Genomic DNA, 12,394 nt, shown 5'->3' with positions numbered 1-12,394 from the left:
AACTAAACCCACCTCGCAATACACCAGAGGTTATTTCAGAGAGTCATATAGAGGAAAAAATAACAAAGTAAGAGGAAAACCATCTTCTTCTAGAGGTTCCTCTTCAGACTCTAAACAATGACTCAACAAATGCAACATTTAACCACATCTTTCTTGTAGGGGGAAGGTTACAACTCTTTTACCCCCAATCGACGCAAATACCACAGATCAATGGGTACTTCAAATTATCCAAAATGGTTATTGTCTGGAGCTCATTTCCTCTCCACCAAATATCCCCCCTCGCGCACACAAACTCTCACAAGATCATCTAACCCTTCTCAAAGAATAAGTAAATTCTCTTCTCCTAAAAGGGGCTGTAGAATCGGTACCATTACGATACCAAGGGACAGCAGTTTACTCCCTGTATTTTCTAATTCTCAAAAAAGATGAATCTCCCAGACCAATATTAGATCTCAGACCCTTAAAACACTACATTCTATCGGAACGTTTTCACATGGTCACTCTTTAGGATGTTGTTCCTCTATTACAAACAGGATACTTCATGACGACCCTTGATCTAAAGGACACTTACTTTCACATTCCCATTCATCCTGCACACAGAAAATACCTAAGATTTGTTGTACCAATTCTTCGGAGTCACAACTGCTCCCAGAGTATTCACAAAATGCCTTGCAGTGGTGGCAGCACAACTCGGAAGAAAACAAATTCACGTTTTCCCTTATCTGGACGATTGGCTCAGCAAAGCCAATTCATTCCATCAGTGTCAAAAAGATACTCAAACTACAATACACCACCTACATTCTCTAGGATTCACCATAAACTACCTCAAGTCCCACCTTCAACCTCTGCAAACACAACCATACTTAGGAGCTATCCTAAATACACAATTAGGAAGAGCATTTCCCAACCAAAGCAGGATCCAAGCTTTTCAGACATTAATTGCAACATTAAAACAGAACCAGACATACACAGTAAGAACTGTGATGAAACTGTTGGGTATGATGGCATCTTGTATTGCCGTAGTGCCTCATGCCAGACTTCATATGCGTCATCTTCAACAGCGTCTCTCTCGTCAGTGGTCTCAGGCACAGGGTCAAATGGAATATCTAGTGTTGTTGGACTGCCAGACTTATCTCTCTCTAAATTGGTGGAATACCACAAACCTCTTAAGGGCGGCCCATTGTGGACCCTTTGCCTCACATTTCTCTCACAACAGATGCCTCAAACAAAAGGTGAGGAGCTCATCTCCTCAACCTAACAGTTCAGGGAATATGGGACGAAACTCACTGGTCCCTTCAAATCAATTACCTCGAACTGCAAGCAATATTCTTGGCACTGAAAGCATTCCTTCGACAATTGCAATACAAAACAGTTTTGATACGTACAGACAATATGACGCCCATGTATTGTCTTTAAAATCAATGGGGGGGACACAATCTCAACAACTTTCCCAGTTAACACAATCACTGTAGAAATGGGCGATTCGTCATTATATTCACATAGTGGCACAATATTTCCCGGACACAGGCAACCAGTTAGCAGACCTGCTAAGCAAGACACATCAACAAACACACAAGTGGGAACTCCACCCACAAGTGCTTCAGGAGTACTTCGCAAAATGGGTAACACCTCAAATAGATCTGTTCGTAAACAAAACAAAAAATGCCAAGACTTCGCCTCCAGGTACCCATACCCTCAGTCCAAAGGCAATGCTCTGTGGATGAGTCGGTCAGGGATATTTGCTTACGCTTTTCCCACTCTCCCACTCTTACCATTCCTAGTACGGAAGATAAAACAATCTTCACTCAACATGATCCTAGTGGCCCCTACATGGGCATGTCAACCATGGTACACAACACTTTTGGAACTCAGTTGTTCCTCATCAAAAACTTCCAAACAGACTAGATCTTCTAACACAGAAAAAGGGACAGATAAGATATCCATATCTCAAATCACTCAACCTAGCGACATGCCTCCTGACGTCATAGAATTTGGATATTTACATTTATCACAAGAATGTATGGATATCCTAAAAGAGGCACGCAAACCTACCACTAGACAGTGGTATGCAGCAAAATGGAAACGTTTTGTTTGTTATTCCCAAACAAAAAACATTGACTCTTCAACCAACAGTACAGGACATTATACAATATTTATTACATGTACAAAAGGCAAATTTAGCCTGCACATCTACTCGTTCACATTTAGTCGCTATACCTGCATATCTGCAAAATAGACAACATTTCACTGTTTAGAATTCCAGTTATTAAAGCATTTATGGAGGGACAAAAAATAATAATTCCACTAAGGATTCCTCCGGCTCCATCTTGGAACTTAAATATTGTACTCACAAGACTCATGGCTCCACCATTGGAGCCACTCATTCCTGCCCAGTACAATACCTTTCATGAAAAGTAGCATTCTTAATTGCTATCACATCTCTTGGGCATGTAGTGAACTCCAGGCACTAACTTTTTAGAAGAACCCTTCTTTCAGGTTCATAAAGAAAAGATTGTATTAAGAACAAATCCAAAATTTCTTCCAAAAGTCATTTCAAAATTTCATATTAATCAAACCATAGAACTGCCAGTTTTCTTTCCAAAATCAGAATCAGTAGCAGAAAGAGCTCAACATACTCTAGATGTCAAAAGAGCCCTTATGTATTACATATACAGAACAAAACATTTTAGGAAAACAAAACCATTTTTTGTGGCTTTCTCATTACCACATAAAGGAGAGCCGGTATCTAAAACAGCTATAACAAGATGGATGGCCAAATGCATTCAAACTTCCTATACTAAAGCTAAAAGACAATTACCTGTACCACCTAGAGCTCATTCCACTAGGAAAAAAGGTGCATTTGTTGCTTTTCTAGGTAACATACTAATGGCAGATATTTGTAAAGCAACATGGTCTACACTACACACCGTTAACAAACATTATTTTGTAGACGTGTTTGCCAGACAACGGGCAAATGTTGGACAAGCTGTACTTAAAACACATTTTCAAGCAATTGCAACCCCCACACACTAGCCACCGCATTATGGAGGGACTGCTTTGCAGTCTATGCACAGCATGTGTATCTACAGCTACACATGCCATTGAACGGAAAATGTTATTTACCAGTAGACATCTGGTCGTGGCATGTCGTGCTGTAGATTCACATGCGCCCTCTCTCCTCCCCGGAAGTGAGTACAGATTGAAATTTGATATATGTTAGAGGAGGAGGAGGAGGAAGAAGAGGAGTCATCATTTGATCCTGTGACTTGAAAACTTTCTTCGAACAAAAACAATTTGTACTACTCCAAACCCAACACTATATGGCGAGCTTATGCACAGCATGTGAATCTACAGTACTACATGCCACAACAGATGTCTACTGGTAAGTAACATTTTCCTTCCATCACATCCTTGTGCACCTTAATGCACCTCACCCTACAACTTCGAGTTATAAGGCAATGTTGTTTCTCCAGTATTGGATCTTTCATATATTCACATGCTTGAATCTTTCCCTGTTGTCGAAGTGGGAGTCACATGGTACCATAGAAGGCAGTATGGAAAAAAACTACATTGAAGATAATTTAAAAAACATTCACTTCAACAGCTTATCAATGTTATTAGAAATGACCCAAAGTCCAGCCAATCAGGCGACAGCTCCCCTTATAACCCTCACCACAGACGCTACAGTCTCTCAAATTTTTGACTGCACATTGTGTGATGGGAGTGTCCCTGAGCTTTGCTCGGTTTTTCTGACTTCTCCTTTTGAGAGTTTTTTTCCTTCGAAACAGAGTTGTTTTTCTTGTTCTTGGTTTATCTTTGTCCTAAGTTATCCTGTCAGCTCCAGCAAAGAAAGGATTATTTCGACCCTGCAGCACCTGTGGGGTAAATGAGACTCCACTCGGATGACTCACATAAGAAATGCATATACTACCTTCATCCTTGACAAGCAGGTGAGATAAAGTATTATGTGCTGCACTTTTTCACAAAAGACTTTGAGACAGAGAGGCTAGACTTCTGTTATAGCTGCAGAAACGTAAAACCAAGGAATGCCCTCCATCTGATGAGGCTAGTGATACTTCCTCAAGAACTATAATTTCAAGGAAGAGAGCGAGCCACTGAGAAGCTGTCCCCAAAGTCTCAAAACACTGTTAAAAAAGCGCATCATTCAATAGCAGAGGAACTTCCAACTACCGCAAAAAAGGGACAAGTTTCTTCAGCTCACTCTGAACTATCTACTTCTTACACCAAGACAGCACAGTTTTTTAGAACCTGCTAGATCTTTGCCAGCGTTGGTGCTGTCACTTCTTTCACTACTGGCTGCAAAATGTACTTTCTCATCATCAATGGTTGCAACATCGATGGCAGTCTCTGCTTCTACTGCTACTACAGCGACGTTCACCACAGCGGCCTCATTTATGATAATCTGGTTGTCGTCGTCGTCATCAGCGACGATTACCTCTATAAAGATCCATGCAGGACCAAGGTTACCATCGAAAGCACCCCCACCATTGACGACAACAACATCGAAGAAAGTGTTGATGTCTGCAAAGAGCCCATCAACGCCAGTCATTCCATCGACGCTGAAGCTTCCACCGTCAGTGACCCCACCGTTGATGACCACACCATAAATGGTAGTATCATTGACGAAAAGATAGTCAACGAGTGACCAAACAATGATGGGAGAGCAGTTTGGGATGCAGTTGACAAGGCCACCATCGACGGGGAGCTATTACCAGTGACTGAACCTCCCTCTTTTATGCCATTGTCTTAATACAGCAAAGCGCAGATCCACCCAGGAGGCGATATTGCCATCCCACGCCTCCCCAAATAAGGTGTCACCTATGCCACCTGATACTCTTTTTGATGATGAGGAGGGAGGGTGCTCCGAGGACGAAGGCCCATTTGGAGTAGCTCAAAGCCCCTCAGATCTATATGTCAAATAACAAGAGGAGTGCGAAGAGGACCAAATATATTATTGGGCGCTTTATGTAGGAGAACAGTATGAGCATCAGGTGCACACTCCCGATAGTGGACAGCAGCATGAATCGGCAGTACAGATGATAGCATCATTAGTAACCAACTTCCAGCATTTGCTGGAGGACTATTACCGCAGATACCCATAATCTAGATCTGCCACCCCATTACCACAAACACCACAGTAGAGACTACCTCTTCCAGCATGCTTTCCTAGAGAGCATGCTTCACTGCAATTTGCAGCACCCTCTACACCTTTACCATCATTAGCTGTTACTTTATCCTAACCTCCAGCGGACGATGCACCTTCCACTGATGGAGATGAGAAGAGGGAAGTTCAAGGACACAGCTTCTGTGCCTGATGAGAGGGGCGATTACCAGATACAGACACCTTACCCTTCCACACCACCTCCAGTGAGTTCCCCACCTGAGGACTAGCTCGCAATAGTCACAAGACAGTCGGACTGTTTTCGCTATGACTTCAAAGAACCACCAGAAAGTCTGTCTGGGCTATCCCGAATGTTGATTTTTATGTGGGAGGAAGGCTATTGAAGACACCAGCATCAATGCCAGCAAGTCTTGTACTAACTTGACAAAAAAAAATACATAGCACCTGGGGATTCTTCTACCTGTTTAATCAATCAACCGAAACCAGATTCAGTTGTTTCTCGAGTGGCCAAGTGTTGCTCCAGGAATCCATCTCCACCCCACCTGACAAGGATGGCAGGTGGCTGGATGGTATAGGTAAGAGGTTCTCTTCCATGGGAGCCACTACCGTTCGAGCAGCAAACTTGCTGGCTACTTTAGGGCTTTATGACCACCAAATGTGGTCAGATAATTCCACATACAGTGACCGCTTACCGGATGAACCGAAGATAGAAGTCCGATGATATCATGCAAGAAGGAGAGAATTTTGGCAGAAAAAATTTACTGCGCCATAGATGTGTCATCCTCAGGCTTCAGGCAACTAGCTGAGAGAGTTGTCCTCACATGTCAAGGTTGGCTCAAGCCCACCTCCTTCCTCCCGGAGATTCAAACCAAAATCATAGACATGTCATATGACAGGGAGTCATTATTTGGTAAGCACGTGGACAATGCTGTTCAGTCTATCAAGAGAGATACCGACAAACCAGATCTCTGGGCACTCTGCAATTTAGGAAACAGCCCTTTCGGGGAGCCAGAGGCTGAGGTTTGTCCACTTTTAGAAGAGGATATCAACAATACAAGCAATATATCAAAGCCAATATCTCCATTCATATGGCCAGCAACACCAGCAATCCTATAGGCAGCCACCATCTGCAGCTTACAAACATCCCAACAGAGGAAAGATGTCTTCCAGGGGCAGGGTAACTGCCAGAAAACAGTGACCTGCATTTGGTCCCTCCCACCACCCACATTCCATCACCTCATATTGGGAGCAGAATTTCCAACTTCAAACATCAGTGGTCCCAGATAACATCCGACAGGCGGGTGCTCGATATCATCACAGGTGGACATACCCTAGAATTTTTGAAAACTCCACTAAATGGTCCACCACCTCCCCACCTGAAAGAGCTTCTCCTGCAGATTTCCATCATAATACACAAAGAAGCAATAGAAATAGTTCCCGAAGACTCAGAGGGGAATCTGTTTCTACTCTCGCTTCTTCCTTGTTTGGAAAAAGACAGGAGACGGATGCCCCATCTTAGATCTTCGACAGCTCAGCACATTTCTGAAGAAGCAGTAATTTCAAATGGCGACCCTGCAGGATGTGCTTTTTCTTCTAAACAAAGGGGATCCTATGATGACATTAGATCTCCAGCACGCCTACTTCCAATCCACCCGAAACACAGGAAATTCTTACGGTTCAGAGTAGCCGGCACCCATTACTAATTCAAAGTGTTGCCCTTCAGGTTACGGTCAGCACATTGAATCTTCACCAAGGTATTAGCTCAAGTGGCGATCTATTACAGGCAAACGGGAATTCAAGTATTCCCATTTTTGGGCGACTGACTAATAAAGGCATGCACATCCAAACAAACAGCAAGAGACACAACAACATGACTCACTATTCCATACCTTAGGCCTGACAGTCAACGACCAAAAGTCCCATCCAACACCTACGACCAACATCATCTTTTTAGGAGAGGTGCTGGATACACAGCAAGCAAAAGCATTTGTTTCCCAGGAGAGGCACGAAAAGAATCAGTCTTGCAATGAGACTAACTACAAAAAAAATCTGTATCGATCTGACTCTACAACTCTTTCCTGGGGATGCTCTGAATTCAATTTGTGTGCCGGATTAGTTATGCCTTCCGAACGAAGAGACATACTTATAAATGCCAGGGCACTAAGGGTTTTAAAAAGTCATAGTTAAATGAATTAATTCTTGCAGTTAGTAAGTTTTTAGTGGCAGCATGGCATATACGTTATCACCTTTTAAATAAGGACGCATGAAGAGTGCCCAGGCAGGATTTTAGATGAGCAGTTTGATATTATACATCTGTATCTATTTATATGTTTTCTTATTAAATTATTTAATGATTGTACACTTTATAAAATGAGATGAGATTTCTCGTTTAATGTATTGTGATGCTTTTTTGGGTAATAGAGCGAATAAAGCTTTGACTTGAAAAAACAAGTGGACACATTTTGTACTAAAATATAGTGCTAAATGATGGGTTTGTATTTCAGTAATTATTTGTTCTTTTACGTACGAAAACAAATTAGGCAGATTTTGCATACGTATAAAGATGACCACGTCCAGTAAGATTCCAGTTTTGACCTTACCATGTAGGACTACCAATAATTATCACTACTCGCAACCCCCACTAAAGCAAATCTACTCTTTCTCCCTCTGCCATTCTTTCATGGCAGAGTGCTAATTTACACGCTGTGATTGATAGAATGAGGTACACAACATGACCAAATCTCTTCACCTTCGGTACTGTGCGAGGAAAAACGTTGCAGAATATCTGACTGCAGCTTACTGTCACCCTGTGTGTTTGTATGGAGAGCTGACATTGGTTTGTCTGGCTGGGGCTTCAAGAGTATGAAAATGTAAATCATGATCTCCTTCAATATGACCATACCTTCGTTTTGACCTACTAAGATGGGCTTCCATGACCTACTTCCAGGGACCTGGCAAGCCTCCTGAGCTACTGTTTGGAGATCCCTGGTGTAGAGTCAAGCAATGCCATTAACACCCCTAGAGGGCTAAAAAAACGGCAACTAAATTAAATAACCTAAACGTAAGGAAGGATTTGTTCTTAATTTCTCTGTGATCGAATGTATTATTAGGTCGAGTGTCTGGCAGCATCATGCCAGTGCTGTACAGGTTAGCCAAAAATGCTTTGGCAAAGCCTGTAGGCCCCAACGGCAAGATTTATTGGCTTTGTCCGTGCTTGTTTTGAAAAGCCAATATTACTATTATTAAAGTTCAATGGGATTCTGTCCTCAAACTAAGAGATAGTTTAAAACCGGTTTGGTATTCTACTGACGTTGTTTGCTCTCATTGAGCAAAAATGTGTACAGTACATTTCAGGTTCTGTGTGATCAGGCAATCCAAACCTCCAAAAGAACTGATACAGTTGTTTGCAACTTGCTTGTGTTTTGAAAGTTTACTATCCCGTTTAAAGTTTATCGTTGCATTTCGTTTTTGCTTTAGGTTTGTGATTGAGCTCTGTGAACCGATTCAAGTGAAGCAGTTGGATATTGCCAACTATGAACTCTTCTCCTCCACTCCAAAGGACTTTCTGGTCTCCATCAGTGACCGGTATGATGCTGCTTACTTCCTTGGCACATCATGGCTCAGTGTAAAGTTTACTCAAAGCTATGATCATGCTTTCCTACCTGCCATAATCACTTTCAGTGTTGCTTGTGGCAAGTGACAAATTTCTCTGTGCTTATTCGTTTTATCTTTAGGTACCCAACAAACAAATGGGTTAAGTTAGGAACTTTTCATGCCAGAGATGAGAGGAATGTCCAGAGTTTCCCTTTGGACGAACAGATGTATGCCAAATACGTTAAGGTAATCACTACTCAGTACTCCACATGCTATTTTATTTTAATACGTTTCGTTACATGCTAACTGTTCCCGGGACGTATCATCCAGAATCTTTGTTTCTTTCTTTTGAAATCAGCATGTATTATTACATTTTCTGCTAATTCTTACAAGTATGCTGCTTAAATCTGCAGTTCTGTGGTATTTAGTAATGTGTTAAACGTGTATTACTATCATTATTATATATGTCGCTGTGTGGTTGTTCATTTTCAGCTGTTGCAGTTATTTCTCAGCTTGATGTTGAACACTAAATTAACATTAATCTCGGAGCACGTGGTCTTTTTTTCTGTGTGTGCTCAGTGGCAGCAGTCTTTAACACTTGTGATTCATAATAAAAGTTAAGCTAGGACCTTTGCCCTTCGTTAGTAGCTGGCGCCTTCACGTGCCTCCCCACCTCCTACACTCAGCTTTCTGTGGTATGGATATGTGCAATGTTATTTCGTCTGTAAGAGTTACAAAAATGAGGCAGGACACCCACTCAATATTTCTGCCTATCTCAGCGGTGGTATTTACACCTTATATGTATATTGCAGAATCGGAAATACACACTTCTACTCCCTCTACGCTTTTTTGAAAACATCAAACTAGGATTTCGATTTTTATATGTGATTTAGCCGTCGCTTTCTCTCTTTTAGCACATAGCTGTGTAGGGCAAAGGTCATACATTTTTGAGCCTACTCACGTTTGTTTTGACTTATAAAATACAGTGAGTAGGTACCATGTTAGTCTGATGACAATTGGAGTCTGTTCTCCAGTATTAGGTCTTTCACCAATGTGTATGTTTAAATACTTTTCCTAATGTTGGGCTTTGTTTCTTTGATTTATTGCATAATTATTACATGTATAATATAACTTAAGTAGCATATCCACCTAATTCTTCGGCTCTTTTTGTTAGAAAGTGTGGGGGACGGTGGGCCTTCAGCTTATCTCGTGCCTACCGCGTTTAAATCATTGCTTATTGGTGGATGAAGCCCTCTGGCGAACTAAAGTTCCTGCCATTCAGGAAAGCAGCCTAAGTCTTTGATAGGCTTTGAAGCCTTTTTTTCTTTTGATGTGTACAGTTAGAGGAATTTTGTACTCGTCCTCTAAATTTGGCTATTTTGACGTAAATCTAAGTTTTCCTATTTAAATATTGCAAAAACACACAACAGCATTTGGAAGCTTTAGAAAAAATGTGGGATTTAATCTTCCCCTTAGCTTGTATTAATTTGAATTTATTTTAAGTAGGAGAAAGATAAAGTTAGGACTTCATGGCTTTAAAAACTAGATTGACCCACCTAAATTAGAGAGTCTTGCCATGTATGGGAAGAAAAAAAAGCAGGCACCGTAGTAGGACCAGAACCTCATGAAATCTGTATCTGTTGCCTCCGCCTACCTTGTAGTGTGGAGGATCACTGCTTTAATCAGGACTCTGAGGCTCAAGACCAAAAGAACTGCATGCTCCTTTTGGGACGCAGCTCCATAAGGTAACCTTTGCCTTGGAGCTAATGCGATAAAATCTAGTTGTTCCAAAGAGCTATGAAATAGATTGATCTCATATCAGGGCTCCTATCAGTGTATCCTATTTTATAACTGTTTATTTGCCAGTAAAATGAAGGTCCTTTGCTTCTTTGAAAATGTTGTGCCGGACAGATAAGGCACTTGAGAGTGGTTCAGTGTGTCGTGAAGCAAACAAGAGCTCCTCCCCCAGCTTTTCCTAGAATAAACATTGCTTGCATGATGTTGCTAACCAAGGAGACTAAAACCCTAAAACGGAGTAACTTGGTCATCTAGTTAGAGTGCAATTGTAGTGATGCTCTGGGACACCAGGATCTGCCCATAGCCACACAGGATACTGCCTGGTATCCTCTGTCAGCCATCGGAACCCAAGAAAATCCCTCTGACCATACAGGTGTCAGAGAGAGTTCCATAATTTGCAGAGCAGGCATCTGGCCTGAGCTGTTTTCTGGTATGGGTCCCAGAAGAAATCTTTACTCTTTTTCTTATAAGTTCAGCATCTGCCTCGAGCAAATTCCTTCTCCCTCTTCCAGCCTCGTATTGGACATACCATGAAATATGTCACAATCCTAAGAGGTGAGAGGCTCTGGAAGGCGGACAACAGAAAACTGTGGGTCAGTTTTTTTTGTGACTGAACACCTAGAAAAAAAAAACAGCCAGCACGGTCGCTGAAAAGGTAGGTAAGGAGAGAATTGCGGTAGAGAAAAATAAACTCCTACCTTTTTGATGCACAAAGATTTCCAAGTAAAGATAAAAAGAAAATTACAAAAGATTTTTTGTTGTTGTTTTGTTTAAGAGAAATATAAGCCAAAAATAGGATGGATGGCCATTAGGGATATTTGCTCACAGTAAAAAATAAAAATAAAAGTAAATACCCCTCCTGTACATAGCTGGGCGGCGGGGCTAAAAAACGTTTCATGGGACAGTAGCAAAATTATGAAATGTAATGTTTTTGCTTTAGGCACTGTATCCTTTTAAAGGCGTCTAACGTTTTCACACAAGAAAAAGTTGAATACAGAATGTGCTTGGAGATTATGGTGGATGTGTTCTTAAGCAGTCCCGCACATTCCAAAATGTGTTATCTGCTGCAAGTTTTTCATCTTCATCTGGAGTGTGAAATAAATTGCCATTGAAGTCACATGTCAGGATTATGCCCCAAGTTGGGTATGCATATCTTATCTCTGTTATTATTTTGATTAGATTGTTGTAGAGGTTTTGTTTCTCCTCTTTGTTAGGATTTGCATATATGTTGCATAGTACCATAGGTTCCATTTCAAGTTCCTTTCTATTGCCTAATTTTATGATATAGATGCCAGGGGTGGAGATCGATAGCTGTTCGGTAACAACATCTGACGATGAATGTAAACCATGAGCCGTCCCGTCGGTCTCCCAAATCTATGCTTTTTTTTCTGTACTAATATGATAATGTATATAATCTATCAATGACATTGGATCCAATAGCCAGGTTTCCTGCAGTGCAGTTATATCATATGAATACCACTTCTGTGTGGGCATACCTTCATGAAGAACTGGTTTGGCCCCAGCTATGTTCCATGAAAGAGGACAGAGGGAATTTGCTGGCCTTTTCTTGGGGTGGTGAACACATGATCACCCTCTATTCGGCAAATTCTGAGCTGCAGCTAGCCAGCCCTGTTGGTCTTGACCGGGCTTGTTGGCTGATTCAGTGTCACTTTCCCAAGCGACTGTAAGACCAAGTATACCGATTCTGTTTTAATATTAGTTTTAGTGCCTGGAGGTTGTGATAAGGGATTTAGGTAACAACGTGCTTTATATTTTGAAAGTGCAATGCTCCAAGCTGATCAGCACATCCCAGTATTGTTTGTGCTATGCGTTCGGTCCGCAATTGCATGATCGTCTGCT

The 12,394-nt window shown here is 41.5% G+C and overlaps 1 protein-coding gene across 4 annotated transcripts in view; it reads left to right on the top strand.

The window, feature by feature from the left end:
* SUCO (SUN domain containing ossification factor) overlaps positions 1-12,394 on the top strand; it is a 481,248-nt gene that overhangs the window by 171,783 nt on the left and 297,071 nt on the right. For all 4 annotated transcript variants that reach the window (XM_069231978.1, XM_069231976.1, XM_069231977.1 and 1 more), the window contains exons 10-11: positions 8,621-8,728; positions 8,878-8,983. In XM_069231978.1, the coding sequence (XP_069088079.1) occupies positions 8,621-8,728; positions 8,878-8,983 (214 nt within the window). The remainder of the gene's footprint in view (positions 1-8,620; positions 8,729-8,877; positions 8,984-12,394) is intronic.

This window comes from Pleurodeles waltl, chromosome 4_2 (genome assembly GCF_031143425.1).
Source record: "Pleurodeles waltl isolate 20211129_DDA chromosome 4_2, aPleWal1.hap1.20221129, whole genome shotgun sequence".
Classification (NCBI taxonomy): Eukaryota; Metazoa; Chordata; class Amphibia; order Caudata; family Salamandridae; genus Pleurodeles; species Pleurodeles waltl.
This window is presented reverse-complemented; position numbering and strand designations above follow the sequence as displayed.